Source organism: Cordyceps fumosorosea, assembly GCF_001636725.1.
Source record: "Cordyceps fumosorosea ARSEF 2679 chromosome Unknown scaffold_32, whole genome shotgun sequence".
NCBI classification, from domain to species: domain Eukaryota; kingdom Fungi; phylum Ascomycota; class Sordariomycetes; order Hypocreales; family Cordycipitaceae; genus Cordyceps; species Cordyceps fumosorosea.
Window position 1 is genome coordinate 41,900 of NW_017387332.1, and position 22,637 is coordinate 64,536.

General features: G+C 55.5%; 5 protein-coding genes across 5 annotated transcripts; 3 read left to right on the top strand and 2 right to left on the bottom strand.

Moving 5' to 3' along the window:
* Positions 1-112: 112 nt before the first annotated feature.
* ISF_08556 (Concanavalin A-like lectin/glucanase) lies at positions 113-1,022 on the bottom strand (the record flags this gene model as incomplete). The annotated part of the gene is made up of 4 exons (XM_018852159.1): positions 113-431; positions 490-550; positions 603-681; positions 735-1,022. 4 exons carry the CDS (start codon positions 1,020-1,022, stop codon positions 113-115), a joined length of 747 nt encoding a protein of 248 aa, XP_018700623.1.
* Positions 1,023-4,265: 3,243 nt separating this feature from the next.
* On the top strand, positions 4,266-9,411 carry ISF_08557 (ATP-dependent bile acid permease; the record flags this gene model as incomplete). The annotated part of the gene is made up of 2 exons (XM_018852160.1): positions 4,266-4,336; positions 4,392-9,411. The coding sequence occupies 2 exons, from the start codon at positions 4,266-4,268 to the stop codon at positions 9,409-9,411; spliced, it is 5,091 nt and encodes a 1,696-aa protein (XP_018700624.1).
* Positions 9,412-10,228: 817 nt separating this feature from the next.
* Positions 10,229-11,494, bottom strand: ISF_08558 (hypothetical protein; the record flags this gene model as incomplete). The annotated part of the gene is made up of 1 exon (XM_018852161.1): positions 10,229-11,494. One exon carries the CDS (start codon positions 11,492-11,494, stop codon positions 10,229-10,231), a length of 1,266 nt encoding a protein of 421 aa, XP_018700625.1.
* A 447-nt stretch (positions 11,495-11,941) lies between these two features.
* Positions 11,942-13,042, top strand: ISF_08559 (alpha-/gamma-adaptin-binding protein p34; the record flags this gene model as incomplete). Its single annotated transcript, XM_018852162.1, has 3 exons — positions 11,942-12,020; positions 12,149-12,583; positions 12,645-13,042. 3 exons carry the CDS (start codon positions 11,942-11,944, stop codon positions 13,040-13,042), a joined length of 912 nt encoding a protein of 303 aa, XP_018700626.1.
* Positions 13,043-19,783: 6,741 nt separating this feature from the next.
* ISF_08560 (homeoprotein) lies at positions 19,784-21,745 on the top strand (the record flags this gene model as incomplete). Its single annotated transcript, XM_018852163.1, has 2 exons — positions 19,784-20,145; positions 20,257-21,745. 2 exons carry the CDS (start codon positions 19,784-19,786, stop codon positions 21,743-21,745), a joined length of 1,851 nt encoding a protein of 616 aa, XP_018700627.1.
* Between the last annotated feature and the right edge of the window lie 892 nt (positions 21,746-22,637).

Consider the following 22,637-nt stretch of genomic DNA (forward strand, 5'->3'; position numbering starts at 1 on the left):
CTCCGGCGCATGTTGTTGTATTGTAGAAAAGAGATGCTACATGATTGAACCGAGCGATCAGTCATGTGCCCTTTCTCGCTCTCGTTTCTCTCTCTTAATGGTACTACTGCTCCTACTTGGGACCGTCATAATTAATAGTAACGGAAGTGTCAGTCATGTCGGATGGGTGGCACAGGCGTGTGTAACCGTTTCCGTTCGGGTTGTCGAACTGGACAATCCAGCTCTCCGAACCATTCATGTTGTAGCTGTGGCCACTTTCGTCGGTCGCATAAGCATTTTCGAAGCTGAAGGTCGAGAAAGGTGCCAGCGTCGTGACCTTGCCAATAGCATTCTCCTGGATCCATTCAACATTGGACTGGCAAAGCTCGTAGCCATCAGGTGCAGTCAGGTCTTGAGTGAAATTCTGTTTGGTGGTTCGATTTTCCATATACCTTAGCGTTCCACCATTAGGAAGTGATGCTTGTACAGGAGAGGGTGTACAAAACTCACACAGTGCCTGTAGTCTTGGACGTGGCCTTTACGTTGACATAGATGTCATCTCCTGGGGACACTTGTCTACCTATCAGCGCGCGTGTTCTACCGTCCTACCGACATGAACTTACCTGCAGGGCTGTCCAGGAGCCAGGAACCGTTGGGGTAAAACTCGTACCAGAATCCGTAGGTACCAACATTATCTTTCAGCTAGAGCGAGAAGGCGTCAGTGATGTCGGGCAGCAGGAAGCAGAGGCACCAACTCTGTAGTAAGTCCCGGCCTGGAGGAGAGCCTGGCATTGCGAAAGAGCACCGTCAATGCCAACCCATTGGTAGTTGTAGATTGGCTGATTTTGCTTCTGGGCGTCTGTCGGGAAGGACTCGGGCATCTTCCAGGTGGCTTCGACATAATTGAACCCAGATCCTGGGGTAGCCTGGCCACACCAGCCGGGCTTATACTTGGTCCGTCTCTCCACGGAACGCGTCGCAGCTTCTGCCACTGAGGAAGCCGTGGCGACAGCCAAAGAGGAAAGGACGGCAGCAAAAATCATGATGGCTTTGAGCTTATGTTGGATGGAAAAATTGCTAGAGTGACTTGGTTCAGAGCTCCTGTTGAGAGCACGGCTATGTGCGCGACGCAAGCGACTACTTATGCTTTTCTTCCACCACTCGATTATCTTGCTTTCTGCTTATACTTGGTAGCAAAGGCTGGTCGTATGTTAGGTAAAGTTGAATCGAGGTTACGGCAGGTAATCAGAACCGGCAATCGGAATTGCCCAAAAGAAGAAAGTACAAGGATAATCTTCTTTCAGCCATCCGACTAGCCGCGCGAGGGCTCGGCGAATTGAGAAGGCAGGGAACCCAAGGCAGAACCGGTCGAGCTAAAACAGCGCCCATTTCATTTTTGTTACGATAAAGATGCGTATCAAAACGTAAGAGGCTCCTGCTAGGTGTTTACCTTCTAATAGCTTACTAGCCGAGGCCACGGTGAGTCCGGCATCGGTACCTGTTGAACGCAGGAATCTCCGGCACCCTGGTTGCTGTTGCTAACGAGATTCATGATAGATGGGCTGCCCGCACGATAAATGAAGTGTCGGCAGACACATATACTTGGACATATCGGCACTTGCTTCCACGTCGGAAGTTGTTCGAGCGAGACGGAATGTTGCGCGGATGTGCGAAGCGACAGAAACTGTCGAGAGTCTTGGGAGGGCCCTGCGCAGCATCCAATCCGGAATTTCTTGGGCATGAAGTGCTCATGAGTCGACCAGACGACTGAGGCAGAGCATCGCTCCAAGTCTGGCATTGTGTCGTTGGAGGAATTGGTTTGTGTCTCGTGAAGTCGCAGAACCGGGCATCACCTTTGACGGGCCGATGAGGGTGAGCGTCATGCCACTGAAGTCGATTGTAGACGTGCCTTTGGAGACAGTTAGAGATGGGTATACAGTCATATCAAGGGGGGTTGGCCATGGTCAGGAGTCAAGGCAAGGGCGACGCGTGGAAGAGGCGATTTCGAGTTGGACGAATTAGTTTGCGGCCACAACGGGCTGCAGAAGAAGACTGTAAACAGGCGGAGAGTGGAAAGAAGGCGACAAGAAATGCGGCTCCAGCTTGAGACTTGGTCAGCCGGCAGAAGCATGGTGGAAAACGATGAACGGAGTGGTCGAGCAGTGCGTAGAAAGGTCAAGGAGGGAACAAGTGTTTGCAGGGACAAACGCAGGACTATGACAGCGCCAACCAGCTCCTTTCTAACCAAGGGTGCACATGTCAAGTAAATGATCAAAACGGTGTTGACATACAAGCCAGGCATCAGTAGGACACTTGGAGGGTAAAAAAGTCATTGTCAACACACGTAATTATCCCTCAATATCAATACATCGACAATCACAACCCACCTGTAACTAGCGAGAGCCACTAGTTACCAGACACTGTTTGTGCGTGCGACCCACGCGCCCAGACTTGTCTCATCGCGAGTGGCACGAGTACATGCCAGCAAACAATACGATATGTTTCTTGAGGCTACTGGGAAGTATTCAGGCCCCTGTTGAGCGTGACATGCATGAACCGACGTTTTTCGTTAAGATTTAGCGCGGTTTCCTCGTACCATGTTGCTGTTCAAATTGATGTATCCCAGTCAGGTAGGTAGGTACAAGGTACGGATACTTGCCAGCGATGCGCGCCAGTGCAAGTGCGTGTTGTCGAGAATGGGTGGAGGGCGATCAACAAAGACAGCAAACCAATTACAACAAGGTGAAAAGTAATACACATTTTGAAAGTATTTAGCGCTTGATATACAATACTCGTGCATGATATCATTACTGAAAAGCTGGTTGATCTTGTCATCAATGAATGAATGCAAGTATTGAACGCGACTCGGCACCCCTGCAGTTGGTCTGTTGGTCTCCTGCAATAGTGGGCTCATAGTTATTGTGGCGGGGTGTGTACACGGATATCCACAGCCATGTCCTACACGTAGATCCTTGGGCAGTCGCAGAGAAGACTCTGGTCACAGAACGCGGTTGGGCAGGAAGCAAATGACAGGTACAGATATTCCTAGCGGCGCAAAGACACGACAGCGGCCACGAGGTGTCAAGGAAGCGCTAGCAAAGACGACGAGGATGTTGAATCGCATAACAAACAGGCTGCGCCTTACTGGGCCATTCACCCTCGTTACCTCGCTAAGCAAATAATGCCTGGCAGCACATTCCTTGACAGCAGCACCTTTCCAGGTTCCAGGAAGCGGTCGCGGCCATTCATGACGCTATCCGCATTCATTGTTTTCCTAGGTAGTATTCGCGAGCGGTCGCCGGTGGCTTATTGAGCATCAAGGAGGACCAATGACTTGCCGTTGATCAGATAAGAGCCTAATAGCATCCTGATCCCGTGTCTGCGTCTGCAGGAAGACAAGCCGCCAACTGGGTGGGCCCACACCACAGTGCCGCTATGCCTGCACAGTCGCAGACGTTATTGTATCTACCGAGTTTCCTGTTGATTAATAAAGTCTTTAGCGTAATTGTTTGAAAAATTCTTTCCCTCGGTTGCAGCGACTAGAAGCTGCCATTGAGCCGGGATTGCGGTCAACTGTCTGAGCCATGCATGTATCCATGCAGGCTTGGCTCCCTTTATTAGTTAGTTAGTAGCTTGATGGAAAATGTCGAGATGGATCCCTACCAGTGTTCCGGAAGCCAAAGCCCACTGAAAGGGGGCACTTTTGTTATTAAAGGTCGATTTGAATATATATCAATATTGATTTGATTTGCTCCGTATTTTATACATGAGGAAATAGACATGCATCCTTGTACTTGCCAAGGAAAGTCCAGTGTAAATAACATGTAAGCGCTGGTCGGCTTCCGAGGGCATGGAGCAGCCCCCGCCCGGAGGTGACTCCCCGCCCCGCTTTCCCACCCATCACCACCTTTGAGCGGAGGAGAACTTCACTTTGTTCCAATTAACCTAAAAAATACCAGACAAAATTCGACATTCCAGCCGACCAATCCGCTTTCTCCTCCCTCCACCATCAACAATCCGCCTTTTTTCATCCCGGGCTTGTCGGTCGCATCATCCTCTACTTCTTTTCTTCAGCAAAATCCCACGATACTTACGACCACGCTCAACACCATCACGACCACGCCTTTCTCCTTCCCCGCACACCGCTCTTTGGCTGCCGGGCTGTTGCCGTTCCTGCTTGTAGCTTCTGTTGCTGCTGCAACAACTGCTGCTGCGACATCTCCCGCCCGCCTGGCACCTCTCTCTGCCCTGCCAGCGGCAGTCGAGTCCAGTTTGTAGCCAAAGCCATGGGCGGCTTCGCTCAATGCTCTTGGCCCATATGGCGGGTAGATGACTTCACCCTCTGCTTTCAAGTCGAGTATGTAACTCCTTTCTTATGCCGCTTCGTCTGTGCTGCATGTCTTCCGCTCCAGCCTCAGCCGCTCGGCGCTACGACTATGCTGTACCGGAGCCTGCCGAAAACCACCACCCGCACAATTGCCACCAATATCCGCGCTGCCTCCGCTAATCATTGCCTCTTACTTCTTCAGCTACCTCCGTGTTATACTTCCTCTGCTCCTCGTCGCCCTGTCTGCCACCCGCATCATCTTTTTCAATGTTGCTCGCATTATTGAGAACCGCAGGACTCAAGGCTATGACGCAGTCCAAGATGCCGACCCCCACGTCGTCGATCATACCGCCCTCCCGCCGGACCCCGACTCCGACTCCGAGCAAGACTTAGAGATCCATGGCGGTCGCCTCTCCAAGACAATTTCTCGCGGTTCCGTGGTCCACGCTGATCAGCCTCACGGCCAATTGCTCTCCAACGTCGTCGAAACTTTGGCCGTCGTCGCCATCGTCGCTCTCAACATCACCGCCCTCATCACCGGCACCGGCTCCTACGGTCAACGCGCTCGTCTGGCGGCCACGGCCAGCTTGATTGTCTGGCTCTACACTTTCGCTCTCGTTTCTCTTCGCCTCTTCCTTGGTAACTCGAAATGGAGGGTCCCTCACCTCTGGAACCATACCGCCACCATCTACACCGTCACCTGGGTCTGCTCCCTCGTCGTTTTCCGCTCCGCCCTGATAAACCCGAGCTCGAACCTGGCCCAGGCCATCGCCATTGCTGAGTTTGCCTCAATTACCCTTCTCTGGGGCATGGCCATCACCACCCGCAAGGGCAACAAGACCGTCCTGATGGAATGGGAGAACGGCTTGGAACCTTCCCGTGAACCGCTTGCCAGTCTCTTCTCGATTGTTACCTTTTCTTGGGTCGACGACATCGTCTGGGCCGGCTGGAAGACGCCGCTTGAGATGAACGCCGTCTGGAACCTCTTACCCAGGGACAAGGCCGCCAACGTCATTGCCGGCTACCGGTCCCTCAAGCAAACCGGATCTCTCGTCGTCCACTTACTCAAGTACTTCCAGGGTCCTCTCACCGGCCAGTGTCTTCTTGCCGCGCTCGCCGGCGTTTTTACATTTGCACCCACCATGCTACTCAAATACATTCTCGAATACGTCGAAAACCCCGATGCCGCTCCGCGCAATGTTATTTGGCTCTTTGTCATTCTCCTTCCCGTTCTCGACACCATTCGCTCCATTAGCGACAACATCAGTCTCTGGACCGGCCGCAAAATTTGCATTCGCATGCGCGCCATCATCATCGGTGACGTCTACGCCAAGGCCCTTCGCCGCAAAGCCGCCGCTGGCGCCGAAAAGACCCTCGGAGATTCCCCCGACGACGACACCGCCAAGGGCCCTGTTTCTACCATCAGGCGAGCACTCGGGTTCAAGAGCAAGAAGAAGGCCCAGGACAAGGCCCAAGACAAGACCGCTGCCACCACCGACGAGCAAACGAATCTTGGTACTATCATTAACCTCATGTCGGTTGATAGCTACAAAATCTCCGAAACTACGGCCTATCTGCACTTCCTTGTCGGGGCTGCACCCGTTCAGCTCGCCGTGTCCGTCTTCCTGCTCTGGCAGGTCATGGGACTCAGCGCCATTCCTGGCATCATCGTCATGATTTTCCTCGTTCCCGTCAATTACCTCCTTGCCAATGGCTTCAGCGTCACCTCCAAGAAAATCATGGCTGCCACCGACAAGCGAATCCACGTCACCAACGAAGTCCTCCAAAATATTCGTATCATCAAGTACTTCGCCTGGGAGAAGCGCTTCGGCACCATCATTGACGAGAAGCGCGAAAACGAACTCAAGGCCATGCGCTCCCGCTACGTCCTCTGGTCTGTCGCTGTCGCCATCTGGAACTCGGTTCCTGTTCTCATTACCTTCTTCTCTTTTGTCGTCTTTACGCTGGTCGAGAAAAGGCCTCTCTACCCCTCCATCGCCTTCACCGCCATTTCGCTCTTCATGCTTCTGCGTATCCCCTTGGATATGCTTGGTGACATGTTTGCCCACGTCCAGGAAGCCAAGGTTTCGGTCGAGCGAGTCGAGGAATTCTTACAAGAGGGCGAGACTGAAAAGTACGAGCAGCTCGGTACTGACAACGTTGATGAGGAAGGTGTCAAGCGCATCGGCTTCCGCGACACCACTCTCTCTTGGAGCAGCAAGGACAGCAAGACCGAGGACGGCCCCAGTGCTTTCCGCCTCTGGGACCTCAACATCGACTTCCAAATTGGCAAACTCAACATCATTGCTGGTCCGACTGGCTCCGGCAAGACCTCTCTTCTGATGGGGCTGCTTGGTGAAATGTCTTTGTATAACGGCAAGGTATTTTGCCCTGGTGGCCGCAGCCGCGACGATGTCCGGCCCGACCCGGAAACCGGCCTCGCCGACACGATTGCCTACGTTGCCCAGGCCGCTTGGCTCCTCAACGGCAGCATCAAGACCAATATTTTGTTCGGCGCGCCTTACAATGAGAAGCGCTACAACGACGTCATTGTTGCGTGCGCCCTCGAGCGCGACCTCGACATTCTCGACCACGGTGACGAGACTCTTGTTGGTGAAAAGGGCATCACGCTCTCCGGTGGCCAAAAGCAGCGCATCTCTCTCGCCCGCGCCGTCTATTCCGACTCGGCCCACATCCTCATGGATGATTGTCTCTCTGCCGTTGACTCGCACACGGCTCACTGGATCTTCCACCGCTGTCTCAAGGGCCCGCTCATGGAGGACCGCACCTGCATCCTCGTAACCCACAATGTGCAGCTCTGCGCTCCCCAGTCCGATTTCGTCGTCGTGCTCGACAACGGCCGTGTCAAGGCCCAGGGCGCATCCGCCGAACTGATTGCCACCGGCGAGCTCGGCGAGGACCTTCAAAAGTCCCGACCTGGCTCTGTCCTGACGTCTCGCGCGCCCTCTCGCGCCTCTAGTTTCGGCGAGACCACCGTCGTGGAGGGCACTCCCGACAGTCCATACAAGCCCAAGGCCAAGAAGAAGGTCGCCCCTCAGGTGGATCCCATGGATGAAGGCAAGGCTACCGGTGCCATCAAGTGGCCCGTCGTGAAGCTCTATCTCTTTTCCATGGGCTCGTACTGGTTCTGGATCATCGCCCTGGTCGTCTTCCAGCTGCAGCAACTGGCACCTGTCGCCACCAATGTCTGGGTCCGAGCTTGGGCTAACCAGTACGTCGAGGAAGACGTCCGCAGCGTCGCTTTTAGCTCTGCGAGTGCCTCTTACAATAACCAGTTCCACCCCAAGGCCGCCTGGGCCACCATCGCCAAGTTGAGCAACTTGCAAGTCGACCAGTCCCCTGCATATGCAGACGCCTACACAGTCGCAGGCCAGGTGCCAATTAGTATTGCTAAGCCGGCGCATGAAGTTGATGCAGTCTATTACGTCTTTGGCCTTGCCTTCATTGGTGCTCTTGGTGCTTTTACCGCCTTCGTTCGTGATATCTGGATCTTCTTTGGCTCTCTGACTGCGTCTCGTCGTCTGCACAGCGCACTGCTGAGCTCTGTCATGCGGGCTCGCTTCAAGTTTTTCGATGTCACCCCTCTCGGTCAGATTGTGAACCGCTTCAGCAAGGATCTTGAAGCCGTTGATCAGGACATTGCCCCGACGGCCATCGGTGTGCTCGCCTGCGCCCTGTCTCTGATCGTGACTATAGTTCTCATTGCTGTGATCACCCCCGCTTTCTTGTTTGCCGCCGTCTTCATCGGCATTCTCTTCTACGGCGTCTCCGTCCTTTACCTCCGTGCCTCGCGTGATCTGAAACGCCTCGAATCTGTGCAGCGCAGTCCCCTCTTCCAGCAGTTTGGCGAGACCCTCAGCGGCATGACGACAATCCGAGCCTATGGCGTTGAGCGCCGCTTCATCTTGGAGAACCTCGACAAGGTCAACACGTCAAACCGGCCCTTCATCTATCTCTGGGCCCTCAACAGGTGGTTGGCTTTCCGTGCCGACTTTATCGGTAACAGTGTCTCGTTCTTTGCGGGCGTCTTTATCATTCTCAGCATTGGCAAGATCGACGCTGGTGCGGCGGGTATCTCGCTTAGCTACGCCATGAGCTTCACTGACAATGTCTTATGGCTGGTCCGGCAGTACGGCACAAACGAACAAAACATGAACTCGATGGAGCGAATCAAGGAGTACCTCGATGTTGAGCAGGAAGCCGACGCCATTGTGGAGGACAACCGCCCGGCCGAAACCTGGCCGGAGAAGGGCGGCGTTGAGTTCATCAACTACAGCACGCGGTACCGAGCCGACCTGGAGCCCGTTCTCCGTAGCATCTCGCTCAAGATCAACGCCAAGGAGAAGGTGGGCATTGTTGGCCGCACTGGCGCGGGCAAGAGTTCGCTCACGCTTGCCTTGTTCCGCGCTCTCGAGGCTGACAGAGGCGAGATTCTTGTCGATGGTGTCAACATTGGGGCCATTGGTCTGCAAGATCTACGTGAGAAGATTACCATTGTGCCGCAGGACCCGACTCTCTTCACCGGCACGCTGCGGTCCAACCTGGACCCGTTCGACCAATACACGGACGGACAAATCTTTGAGGCTCTGCGACGAGTGCACTTGATTGGTGAGGAGGATACCAGCGCACCTGCGACGCCAATTTCTGCCGTTGCCAGCAACAAGAATATTTTCCGAGATCTTTCCTCGCCAGTCGCGGAATCCGGGTCGAATCTTTCCCAGGGTCAGCGCCAGCTTCTCTGCCTGGCGCGCGCGATGCTCAAGAAGCCCAAGGTGCTGGTTATGGACGAGGCCACGGCTTCCATCGACTACACGACCGACTCGAAGATCCAGGAAACGATACGCGAGATGCGGGGTACCGTCATCACGATTGCCCATCGGCTGCAGACCATTGTCGACTACGACAAGGTGCTGGTGCTGGACAAGGGCGAGATGATTGAGTATGCGCACCCGTGGGAGCTGATCAGCAACCAAGACTCGCAATTCCACAGCATGTGCGAGTCGAGCGGCGATCTGGAGATCTTGAAGAAGGCAGCCAAGAAGAAGTGGGATGCGGACCGCCTGGTGAGCACGGAGGCGCAATGATGCTCTTTTCTTTCAGTGTGTATGAGTATTTGTATATAGTGCATTGCTTCTGGGTTCATTCCTTGACCGGGGCATTTTCTTTTCCTTTGTTGTTAATCTTGGGTATAGCGGCGGACTGACATTTAGATTCTGACACTTGACAGCCCGGGTTGGTGGTTTTCTGCTTGACCTTCTTTATATTTGGCGTTGAATAAAAGCTATAGACGAATATATATAACAAATACATGGCTCAACTTTGTTGCTCTTCCCATCAACAACCCCCCGCTTCGATTCCCCCCTAGCAGGACCAGGCATGGTCGTCGTCAAAGGTAGAGTGCACACCATTATAATCGTTGACCGGCGCGCTGTACGTGTAGTGCGTCGTCATGCAGCTGCAGAAGCCCTTGCGGCAGAACCTGAGCGTGTCGTGCGGGAAGACGTGCAGCTCCGCGTCGGCGAGGCTACATTGGCGGTGCCGGTTTGGGTAGTCAACGGCGAACCGGGCGGGGGCATAGTAAACCAGACTTGCGGGCTACTGGGAGAATCTTGAGTTGCAATTCGCTCTGAGATGCCAGATCTGAACTCAGCCCTGATATGGGGGTGCTGTGAAAGTGGTTAATTCATGCTGAGGAGACTGGTCAGCTCCCACGTGCGTGCTTGATGCATGCCTTCCACTACCAGGGCTCCCGATGGATTCAAGACAATGCAGATTGCGTAATTGTGCTAGGGTCCGTTCAAAATAAGCTTTCAAGAGTAAAGAGATATGAAGCAGTCGCTGATGTAGTTTGCTATGTAATGCCATGAATTCATCCACAAGGCCAATCAATCGTCAAGATCTTCAGCATCTGTTTCCTCCTCCGAACGTAGAGACACGGGCCCCTCGCGAGTGGCCTCCTCGGCGATCATCATCACCGCCCCAACCGAAGCTGCAATCCACCACGCCCATCGCGTCCACGCCGGCCTGCATCACGCCGGGCAAACCCCCCAGGCCGGCCCCTACCTCCTGCTGCCGCCGAAGGGCGCCCTGGTCGAGCACGCCCTGCTTGCGCGCAAGGCACGCCTCGCGGATCGTCCGCGCCCACATGTTGAACCACTCATCCTCGCTGAGGCTCGCGTACCTGCCCGTCCGCGCGTCGCGCAGCGGCCACTCTGCGCGCACCGTCTCCCAGCGCTTCGTTCTGAAGAAGAGCCACGGCCAGGCCAGCAGGAACGTGAGCGTCACGCAGAACACCACCACAATCCACCGAGTCAACCGCCACCGGCTCGTCCGGCACTCGTTGTGGATCTCGACGCGGGCGTCGCGCACGGGGAAGTCGACGTGCAGCCGGCCCTGGTAGTTGGTATCGCGAACAAGCCGGACCAGCTTGCGTTGGAGATGATCAAAGTCCCAGCCGATCACACGGCGCTCCAGCGCAAATACCTTGAGCCCGGCGACGCTCGCGCAGTACCGGTGGCACCACTCCTGCACCGTCGGCGTGCTCGCCTCTGCGAGGCCGGAGCCGGGGGCGCGCCGAGCCAGCACGGTGCCGCGGCGCACCTTCTCCCGGTTGTCGACGGTGATCAGGCGCCGCCAAGAAGCGCCGGCGCGCGCGTCGGTGTACAGCACCGCGGTGAGGTCTACCTCGACGTCAAAGTCGACGACCGTCTCCTGCTCGTCCTTGTCGTCGCGGCGGCGGGTCTCGCTATGGGTGCCGCGCAGGCGGCACAGCGGGCGCGGCGGGGGCGCAGCGAGAATCTCGAGCTGCTGCTGTAGGAATGCCGGGTCTGTGTCGAGTCGGCGGTCGAGGAAGTACGTCGTGCCGCTGTCGGGGCTGCGGAAGGGCGAGATGGCGAGGGGAGGCGTGCCAGGGGGGATGAGGAGGTCGGCCGGCGTGACGGCGACGGCGTCATGGTCGTGATCGCTGTACAGTGGCGGCAGGTCGTCGTCGGCGTGGGGAGGCTCGTCGTCGAAGTCGTGGTCAAAGTACGGCTGGCGCGGCGGTGATGAAGTTGGGTTGTTGGGGCGGTGCATGGAGATGGAGCTGGCGGCCTCGCCCAGCGGCGTCGTGGGCTGGCTGCTGTCGCTGTCCTTGTAAGGAGGGGCGAGATCTGACGGGTTGCCCATGGTGAAGATGCCCGATCAAGAGAACGGGTGGTGTTTTGTTTTTGTCGTTGAGAAGGCAAGGTTGCTGACGGACGTGTGGTGAGAGGATGACGAGGAAGGATTCATCTCCTCAGGCGGGGGGGTACGTAGGCAGCTGCCTCATGGAGGATCGCAATTGGTCATTGATACATTCTAGCGCGATTCTGGGGGGTTCGAGTTGGGGCTTCACGGAACCTGAAATGGAATATCAAATTGACACGTATTGAGGAAGCGGTAATTTTCAAAGCAAAATTACAATAACATCACAACTGATCGCATGTAGCAACTTGAGTTGAACCCAGCAAAGTCTCAAGCTCTGTCTTGGTACCCCACCATTTCATCAACCCCACCATGCGGTCATGCAGACAGAACGTCGCCAAACTTCAGTTCATCATCTGAAAGCCCTATTTCCCATCTCCCGTATCCATCATGGATATAAAAGATCCAAAAAGGGCGCTCGCCGTCAGTCTACAGTCCGACAAGGACCACCTCAGTCGCATTATCCACGGTAAGATGCCCGCCGCCTAGCTGCGAACCGACAGCAGCATTGCTTACCCTACACTTGGTCCTGTGTCTCATGGTCCCTCGGCACCCTTTTCATGCACTCAGAGAACACGCCAATGCTGACTTTTCCAGACATTACGGGATCTGTTCCTACTCCTACAGAGGGCTCTCTCGCAGGCACTACCCACCAGCTGCCCCTCAAGACCAAATACTACACCACCACCGTCCCGGTCTGGCTGGACCTCATCGACTCGCCGTCAGAGTGGGCATCTTCGTTCCTCTCCCCGGAAGCCTCCGAGGTCCTCGGCGTCCTCGGCGGGCTCCTCCTCGTCTTCTCCATCCCCGATGGCACCACGCAAACGGAGAGCACGCGGCAGCTCATTCAGAACGTGGGCAAGGTCGTCCACGACGGCCTCGGAGGGTGGGAGTGGGACGGCGTGAAGCTGGCCGTCGGCGTCGGCAGCGCGCTGGATGTGGACGACTGGGATGAACTGTGCGCCGAGGCCGGGCTCGAGTTTGTGCAGGTGGGTGGCGGCGACGACAGCGACAAGCTGCAACAGTTTGGGGGTAAGCATTTTCTGGATTGGACGGCGCCGAGCGAAACCATCATCTGACAACTGGTTTGCAGAAAAGGCTGGCATCCCTCGCGTAAAGGAAGCCCTCGAGGCCAATGAATGGGACCTGGGCTCGGCCGACGAGCCGCACCCTGACGAGGAGCACGCCACAGCGGACGGCAAGCAGGCTGCAGACGGGGCGGCGGCGTTGGAGGACCTCGAAAACATGGACTTTGGCCTTGGCCAGACCGACCTCGACGTCTTGAAGAGAGCCCTCTTCACACATCAAGATTCGGAACAGGATGGCCCGGATAAAAGCGAGCAGGACGTCAACGACCAGGACGTGGCCAAGGTGGAAGCCATGATGCGCAGGCTCCAAGCGGCGCGCGAGGCCGGCGAGACCATGGGCGAGACGCAGCGGAGGAAAATGGCCGCCAAGGCCGTCGAGGAGGTGATGCGGGAACTCTACTAATATAAAAACGCGCGGTGGCCAACATTGGAGCTGAGGGACTCGATCATTTAACCAGACAGGAAAGAAAAGAAACACAAAAAAAAAAAACAAATCGAACAAGGATCATCGGGCACAAGCCCAAAGCAAGCGACAGTGATGCTCTTTCCTTCTTTCTAATTTCTTTTGCAGACGCCCAGTAAGGCAAACAAGGCCAGAGCTCTTGCTTTGCTTTTCCTGTGCATGCACGGAAACGCTTGGGGCGCGGATCGGCACGAGGCCAAAAGGGACGAGGGGAGGAACCAGGACTTGTTTTGTTCTGGCGCCGCCATTTCTCCGGAAAGTTTTCCTCTGCCCTTGCGAGAATACGGCCGACGCTTGTCATCATTGCTATTTGCCACCCCATGTCTTGCCGGAATACCTAGCCGCCCAGGGTCTTGCAGTCTATCCGTGCCAGGCCACCCAATGAGTCTGCCCGTAGGAGAGAGACAGAGCTAGCAAGGGATATCACCCTTGTCCGCAGAGGGAACCAGTTTGCCCGGCCCCAGTCGGCTGATTGGGGGCCAGGGTTTGGGGATCAGTGCGTTCCCTGCCTTGTTGGCCCCTGAGAGACAGGCGTGTTGTGCATGCTTGGTGGTTTTGGTCGTACCAGTCAGTATTCTCCACGAACAAGGAAGGCTCTGCGGCGGGTGGCAAGCAACGCTCGCTGTTGAGACGGACCCCATCAACTTTTTTGCCGAACCATGGACGTGGGTCAAGCTTGTCCATGAGCATGCATTCCGATGCCCGTCGCCTTGATGTTTCGTAGATCCTCGACGAACTGCAGGGTTGTTGGCATGACAGAGGGCGTCGCGCAAGAAAAATGACAAATATGCTCAGCTGCAGGACGGGAAGTCTATGACGATCCTGTTTGATCCCCTTTCCATAGGTATATATACGGTCGCCGAATGCCGGCGTCATGGTGCATACCTGCAACCCGTCAAGTACTAGAGTTACCAGTACCAACGGTTCGAACTTGAATTACTGATAGAGCCATTGTTCTGTCTTGGGTATACCAGTCCCAATACAGAGCCCCTAGCAGGGCGCCGTGACAGGGCTCAGGAACGCCTCCGCAACTGGCGCCGTGGAGTAGTTAGTCGGAATCTGGGGCGGCCAACGCAAGCCCATCGCAGGCGCCCAGGGCCCCCTTACTAGTGACAACCTGATGACAGGGCAGTGGTGGCGAGGAACGGCAACTCACACGAACAATCTAGCGAGAGCAAGGCTCACTGTGTGACCGTATGCTCGAGAAATGACTTGCAAAGGGAGAAGAGAAGACCGGGCTGCGTGGATGGCAATTCCCAGAGATAGGATGATGCAACACGCAACACAAGAAATAGAGAGACTCAGTTCGTGTCACAGACGCAGTCGAAAACAAAAAGGTCAAGTATCTGCGCCTGTCGGTGAAACCTTGGGAGAGAGGTCAGGCCAGCACCCGATGGCCTTGCGCCATTTGCCACACACTCTCTCCGGATATTGGCTGGTCAGTACGAATTGGTACACAAACGGTCCGATGGGTGGGTGGACAGGCATCCTGACCGGGGGCGGGATGGTACCAGCGGCAGGCTCTCCATCAGATGTCTTGAGGCGCGCGTACCAAGTCTCGCTGCGATCAAGGCCAACACTGGTGGCAAGCCTGATCTTGTAGTCTTCAAGACGCAGATGGGCGCATACGGGACTCGTCCAGAGTCCTGTGGAACAACTGTTTCGAACGACCTTGGCTAGCGAAGCTGCTTGCAGTGGGTGGTGCAACCGTGCAAGTCAATAGTTTTGCCTGCACTTCGTACGGATTACGGGTACAAGATTCGACGACGGCGAGTGATTGAGCATCCAGCAGAGTTGCAGCAGAGGAGGGTGGCAGGACCCAGGCACGACGGGCCGCGGTTGGCTGGCAGTGACGCAAGGTGCCGCCCAGAGCATCACTAGTCAGGGGTAAAAACAGAGTCCTGGCAGTCTAAGCCAGACAACTCCGAGGCCAAGCGGAAAGAGGAAAACCGTGCCTTCGGTATCCGTGCCTTGGCGCCTTGATTAGGTTAGACAACGGTATTTAGTTATGCAGCAAAGTATAAATAAGGAATCATGTGCCAGGCAATGGGGGGAGGCCATCGGAGCCGCAAGGAGCGAAGAAGCCAATATTGACAGACGTGCCAGAAACCCTCGAATCTGGCGACGCTCGTATTGAACTTGGGTGCCAAGATGCGTCGTATCTGCTCACTAGTACACAGCTTCTGGGACAACGAACGGGTTCGTGCAACATCGCTGCAGATGAACACGACGTGGGCGGGATACGCTCAGGAGATGCTCGGTCGGTACGGAGTAGATACCTAGTAAGAGCAAAGTAAGACTTGCGCTTGCAATTGCAGACAAGTTATTAACCAGTGCCGAGCTCCGCAGCATCAGCCTGGGTGGCTTACCCGAGGAAGATGTCCTCGGCCAACAACGAGGCGGCTTTGGCAGGCTAACGAAATAGTTATTCAGTCAGCGAATCTTGAGAGCGGCGCCAACCTGCGCCAACTAGGAGACTACTTCGTGCGCGGGAGCCGGTTCATACCTCGACTGCTTGGCATTGAGTGTTACTCACAAGTTCACAACTCAGGAGCACCCGTACAGGGCTGCTATGTGCGCTCTGGTTGTTGGTAACCTATTTATAAGTATGTATCCGTAGATGCCTCTACTATTGTGCCGAATCCACTTGCTCATAGATGGTGCTGGTACCTGCAGCGGGCCTGCAGCTACTGCAGGAACCGGCCGGCGCCCCGATGCATGTATGGCGGTGACGCATATTCACGCTGCTTGCATATCAAGTGTGTCGCAATATTTCCCCGTCATGTCAGAGGCTTATAGTTTCATCAGCTGTACTCATCATCCTCAGCTTCTTCGTACTGACGATAGTATCGGTACTAGCGTGTCAGGCAACTCCAAGCCGTGGTCATGGCTATCAATGCATTACTCCTCTCTGTGTGGCTGTGACAGATGCCATCTTTTTGAGTTCCGACTCAAAACAGACTGCGCCAAGAAGCGGTGATCGACCCGGAGCGAATCCGCCTCACCAACTCTGCCATTTTGGCCAAGGTGTAACAAGGCGAGGCTTCATGCGGCTTCGGCGAATAGGAATAGAAACCCAGGCCAGAGCGGGTAAAAAGATGCGAGCACAGTTTCATCAGCCACAACAAGCTAAGCGAGCCAATGATTCGAAAAGGTGGTTGTGCATCTGCAAGCGGACGTGATGAATGAGTGTAGCCTTCGTAATTCTGACGGGCTTCATCGTCTGAGCGTCGGTCGTAATTGCCCATTGTGAACAACAAACTCGTATTAGGCAGATAGAGGATGAGATATTCACTGTATCACTCGATGCTGTGCACCATTGTCCAACTGGGCAAGATGATGAGTGACGTCTGAGAGAGAAGATCCCTACAAAACTAGTCAAGTACATAGATACTGCGAAGTGACACCTGTCTGATGCCTGCCCTGCCTGGCTACCGCGCAGCTGACATGCCGAAAAGTGATGCCAAGCTGCAACCTTGCAGGTGTGACGTACATTGGGGGGCGCGATGGGTGCGTTGACTGACTAGGGGGGAAGGGCAACCAATGGGTGACCATTTGAGGAGGATCCGTCAGCCTGTAGGGCAAGCAAGGTACAGATACTGGTCGGGGCAAAGAAGCTCAGAACGATGGGTGGATGCGTGGTGTCTGAGGGTTCATGGGGACTTTCAGGGAAAGTTGCAGTCTGGCGTGTTGAGGCCTGCGAATAGGGCCAGTGACTCGGTGGTGGACGGCTGAGCAAGTCAGCAGAAGAGTTGGAAGCAGCGGATGGGACTGAATCTTCGTCTGAGGCATGCCATACCGCGTCGATTGACACCGAAAGATGCCTGGCCTGACTTGGGCTGGCCCCTCTCTCCACTCGTTGGCCAGAGAAGGCGTCAGGGGAGTGGTGGATTATGGTTTCGTGGCTGGACGATGTGGCATCGTTGGAGGAGACCCCTGTCTTGGAACAAGGCAAGCTGTGGGCGGAGGATGAGACAGCCAGCGACTACGCGGAACAGTGGCGGCGGTGCTTTTAACGGGCCAAGACCAAGTGGCGTGTGGTTGACGGAGGCATGTGTACAGTTTGAAGCTGCAGGGGCTCTGCGTTTTCTTCTCTCCTGTTCCTGGCCGCGTGGCGCGCCGCCAGCAAACTGTCTCGACTAGCCTGGCGTCTGGCCTCGACGATCGGTTTTTTTTCTGGGCTGGGGCTGGCGTCGCTGAGACTAGTTAGTACGCAAACGCGGCTCGACCACGTCCGTCGGGGCAGAGGGTCGGCATGTCGTTGGAGCCCTGAGTGAAAAGGGCGGCATGGAAGAGTGGAATAGGTGGAAGGGGAGCCAGACTTTGGGGCGCGACGGGCTGCATTGATGGCGGCTGAAGGTGCTCGTTTGGGGTGGTGATGCAAATGCGACACGACACGACATGGTGGTGGCGAGGACGAGTTCCTGGCCTTGGCGAAGCACAGTCGCACGATCAAGGCTGGAGATGCGAGTATATGAGCCCGAGTCTGATAACTAGTACCAAGAAGTGAGAAGAAGGGAAGAAGGAAAAGAAAGCCGTTGATGAAAAAGAGGGCGGGCACTCCGCGCACAGGCGGAGAGAGGCCGACTCGCAGAGACAGAGAGAGGAGACAGAGGTGGTGAGCACTGGGCTGGGCGGCTCAGAGTTTGGTGCCTGGGCTAGTGTGACCTGATCGAGGTTAGGCCGAGGAGCTGGGGGAATGGTACCTGGAGCTAGTCCGGGTAGGGAGGAGGAGGGGAGGGGCTTCGGGGGGCGTGGCGCGCATCGACTTGTGCCTTCACCTTCTCTTCTGGCTGGCATGAGAATGGCTAGTTGGATAAAACAGGTGAGGATAAATATAGACGAGTCGTGCAAATGTAGGGCAAGGTGATAATGCAGCTGCGCGTTTCTCCAATAATGGATGATGCTTGGTATATTGGGCGGAACAGGTACTCGTCTGTTGCATTACGAATACAGGCACCCGTTTCGAGGCACAACTCAGCAGCTGGTGTTACAGGATGAGCTGGGGTCTGTGCTTGGGAAGCCCGTCGCCAACTGGACCAACTGGACCAACCACGAAGCAAGGCAAGGCGCGCCGAGGCACCGAAGCACCAAAGGAAGCAAGTAAAGAGTGCCTTGGTACAGAGCAGAGCCGGTAGAGGTAAATAGAAGACTTGGCTGAAGAGGGCCGGTGGAAAGCATTTTTGCGATGGATTTGTGCGTACCAAGAAAGGGTGTCCGTCGGGACTTGTGTACCAGTCGGTACCTCTTTCTTCGTGGGCATCTGGCAGAACACGGAACCACGGCAGAAAAAAGGCACCTGCCTGGGGCGCGCGCCCACCCGCTTCTGCCGCAGCGTGCCCATACTGCGAATAAGGCTGTGATATATTTTACCCACCATTTCCAAACAACAGATTCACAAGATGCCCAAAAAATAGAAAGCGAGAATAAAAAAAAGAAAAGAGAGGGAAAAGGGAGGTAGTCCGTTGGCGCTGTTGCACCGTGTTGGGACTGGTGCTACATCAGGAAACCCTCCCCGAGCGCTGCGACTGGCTGGCCTGGCCTGGGAGTGGGTGCAGGGGAGTGGGCTCTGGCGTCCCCCCCGTTTCCTGTCCTCGCCGCCAGATAGCGCTCTTGCTAACCGCCGTCCTGGTAAAGGTCGCCGACACAGAGTCTCCTGACCAGTGAGTGGGAAGACTCATGACTGATGAATAGCAGCACTTGTCGTAAGTCTTTCCTCACTGACTCCAATCGCATCCGCAAGGAGATGTTGTCAACAGTCCCATAATGTATCAGGTACTTGGGGTATCTGTATCCGTAGTCGCCTCGCATTTGAAAGCGAGGCAAGGAGTACTAGGTTGGGTACCGCACTTGGTACCTTGCCTTGCCCCTCCCTCAGTGCATCCATCCCAAGGCACTGCAGGTACCGCCCGCAGCATCCCGCTAGCTCCTGGCACGCTGCACGCCGCCATCCTGTGCTGCGTAGTGAGCGACCGAGTGGGTGGGCTGCACAAGTCACGCACAAAAAACCGCCTGCTGTGCTGCGTGCACCCTAACACAAACCCACCCTGACTGCACGTAGCTGTGTTAGTGCTTTCCGCTGCAGAGCGAGGCTGCCACCGCTCCCATCCCCATTCCACCGCGCCGCTCGCTCACTCCCTTTTTCCCCCGGTTCCCCCCCATCCATCCCCGTTTTCTTCTCGCTTCCCATCTGCCATCACCAACTGGGTTTTTTTTTGTTCTAACACTCTTTTTCTTCCCCTCGTCCTTTTCTATCTATTCATTCATTCCTTTCCTTCCAGTCGCTCTCTACATACCACCTACACTCTTTAAACACTCATTCGTGATTCCTCACTCCTTTCGGATTCACCATTGTATTCTTTAGGCTTCATCCTCACCCATTTCATCCAGACCCCCCGAAGCCTTCGACCCATTCTCTACCTCACCTGCTCGAACCCAGTCTCGATTCTCGACATCGGCTCTCCTTCTCTCGCCCCATAGGCGATGCATAACAGTCTTTACTCCTTATAATCCAGTCTTTTCCACCTTTCCTTGTTCGCTCCACGACAGTCGACGGGCGCGCTTGACAACCGCCGCGGATCGCGACGCCCCGTGTTTGTCTTATACACACTACACTCTACCTCGACGACAAAAACCAGACTCGCAGTACTCGACCCAGACGGCCTCCGTCACACTTTAGCCATGGCCACGGAAGTTGAGATGCCTGTCTCGATGGTGCCGATGCACCAGGCGCCCGAGTCCTCGAGCCCCAACTCATCCACGGCTCCCGGTTCCGCCACCGCCACGTCCTCCAAGCGGACGCCTTCTCCCACTGCCTCGACTACTGGCCACGCCTCCGGCGGCATCTCGAAGCGCCCGCCTCGCAAAAGCACCTTGACCCAGCAACAAAAGAACCATAAGCGTCAACGTGCCACCCAGGATCAGCTCGCCACACTCGAAGTCGAATTCAACAAGAATCCGACTCCCACAGCAAATGTACGCGACCGTATCGCAAACGAAATCAACATGACGGAGCGATCCGTTCAGATTTGGTTCCAAAACAGGTACGTCAGGATCCGCCAATGCCTTGGACCGTCAAGTGGCCCTGCTCTCTACTCGCTCCGTCCCCACCCCCCTCGTGAATCGCGCACGTAACGATTGCTGACTTTGCCTAGACGTGCCAAGATTAAGCTGCTGGCCAAGAAGAGCCTCGAGACGGGCGAAGACATCGACGCTATCCCGGAATCCATGCGCAATTACCTCGCCATGCAGGCCATGGAGTCTGGCAAGAGCCTCGGTGGCAGCTATCTCGGCCGCAATGGCCTTGTTCCCTTTGGCCATGGAAACATGCTTCTCGGTGAGCAGGCCGGCACGGGCAAGGTCCTCATTCAACACCTCAGTTGTCGCTCCTTGAGCATCGGCAAGTGGAACAGAGTCTGCCAGGCTACGATGGATCTCATCATCTTTTACTCCCCAGAGAAATGTACCATGACGTACTACATCAACAGCGACCAGTCTGGCTATAAGATTGAGTACCCATTTGCCTACATCAAGAGCATTTACCTGGAAAATAGCGAAGGGGACCCTATGAAGCTTGGCGGCATCGTCATTGAGCTTAACCGCCCGCCAAACTTCTTCATGGACTCACCACCCTCAGCCGGCGGCTTCTATCAGGTCGGCGACTTCACCGAAGACTCTCAGGCCTCGACCTGCCTTATTCACCATCTTGGCGGCACCCCCAAGGTCCTCAGCGGGCAGCTCGCTAAGCTCATCTCCCTCGAGTCCTTCATGAACCGTCACAACACGATGGCCTTTGCCACTCCGAGCCCAAACGTCGCTATGGAAGCCCACGCCATCGCCGCCTCGGCCCCCGTCTCGCCCATCCCTCGTCCCTCCTCGCAGCCCAACTTTGGCCCCAGCCACATGGGTATGATGCCTGATCAGAACCAATGGGGCATTGGTCAGATGCACTCGGCCATGCGTCCGCCCCAGGGCCACAAGCGCCAGAGAAGTCGATCCGTCCCGGGTCCTATTGACTTTGCCATGTTCCAAAACCAGCCTATGCCCTCGTTCTACATCTCGGCCCCTACCGACATGGGCCCGCCGCAAACACCGGGCGTTTACGCTCCCATCCCTCAGCAGCCAAACATGGCCAATAACCTGCGCATCGATACCCAGGCCGGGTTTGGACTCGACATGCGCCAGTATCCCATGTCCGCCACGACCGCCTCGCCCGCCGACTTCCCCCACAGCCCAAGCTTCTTCTCGCAGGGCCACGACGGCACGCCGCTGGCCACTCCTGGCTATACTCCTGCGTATGGCGGCGCATACATGTCGCCCATGGTAGGCTCCGAGGCCAATGGTCCAACGTCCTCGTCTCTCGGCTTCGCTGGCAACGAGCCCACCATCGTCGACCAGTCCCCTCCCATGGGCATGATGGGCCGGCCAGACTCAGCTGGCATGTACCCGGGGCAAGACGGCTCCTGCGCAGTGTCGGAGGATGGCACGACCCTCAACGACATGTATTCGAAGCACAGCCTCATCTCGCCAAACTTTGTGCAACCACAACAAGCAGAGCTTGACATGGACCAGCTGGTTCATTTCGACGCGGTTGATCCGTCGAGCCTTTCTCCCCCCGAAGCTGTTGCGTCGGGTCCTCAATAGGGTGTCGATGGATCGACCGTTTTTCGTCTCGTCTCTGTTCTTGCATTGAGCGTTCATTTTGTGATTGCTCTCGTTTGGCGTTGCTTGTTGGCTGCTGTTTATCTAATACCATTTGCGCTTGTTGCTCGTGTCCTCTTTTCTCCGCGTCCTTCTCTTTTCCATTTTGCTGCATACTTTGCGTTGCACTCCTCACATTTGGCTTTGCTAGCTAATTGACGGACTTTCTTTTTTTCCTCTTTGTTTCACCGGTGGTAATACTACTTTATTCCGCTTGCTTTCGCCGGGGCGGATTTATAACGAGTTTTGCATGAACGAAAATATCCTTCCAGTTTTGGAGGACTGTTCGTGCGGCTGCGGGCGCATGGTCCGAAAGGGCCTTGCTGATCTCTCGAGGGTGCCTCATGGCTGTATGGATACGGCCAGCATTGGCCAGGCTGCTTGTGGGCTTTCGGTTGATGCTCGTGGTGGTACGAGTTGGCCTCTTGCTTGTATTTTGCCTGTACATGGCCACGGTGTACATGGCCACGGTGGCCACGGTTCGTCCGGGATGCATCTCGGGCCTGTTGAGGTGGCTTTGTGCACATGCGGTGGCTTTGTGCATTCTGCTTTGCGCTTTTTTCTCTGGCACGATTGTTGATATTGATTTTTATTTGGGAAGCCCAGGAGGCCCTTGACTGCCAATCGTTCATTTCCACCTTTTCTTGTCTTGGCAGGCATGTAATGGAAGATAGATTTTGTATTTAGGGGGTTTTGGATAATGCAGGCAGCCGTGCTGGGACTGTGCGGGGAGCACGTGGAAAATTGCACATTAAAGCATGCATTCTTTGTTAAGGACTTGATCGGTTTGTGACTTGCATACTGCGTGATACTATCTCGTGAACTTGATTACCGA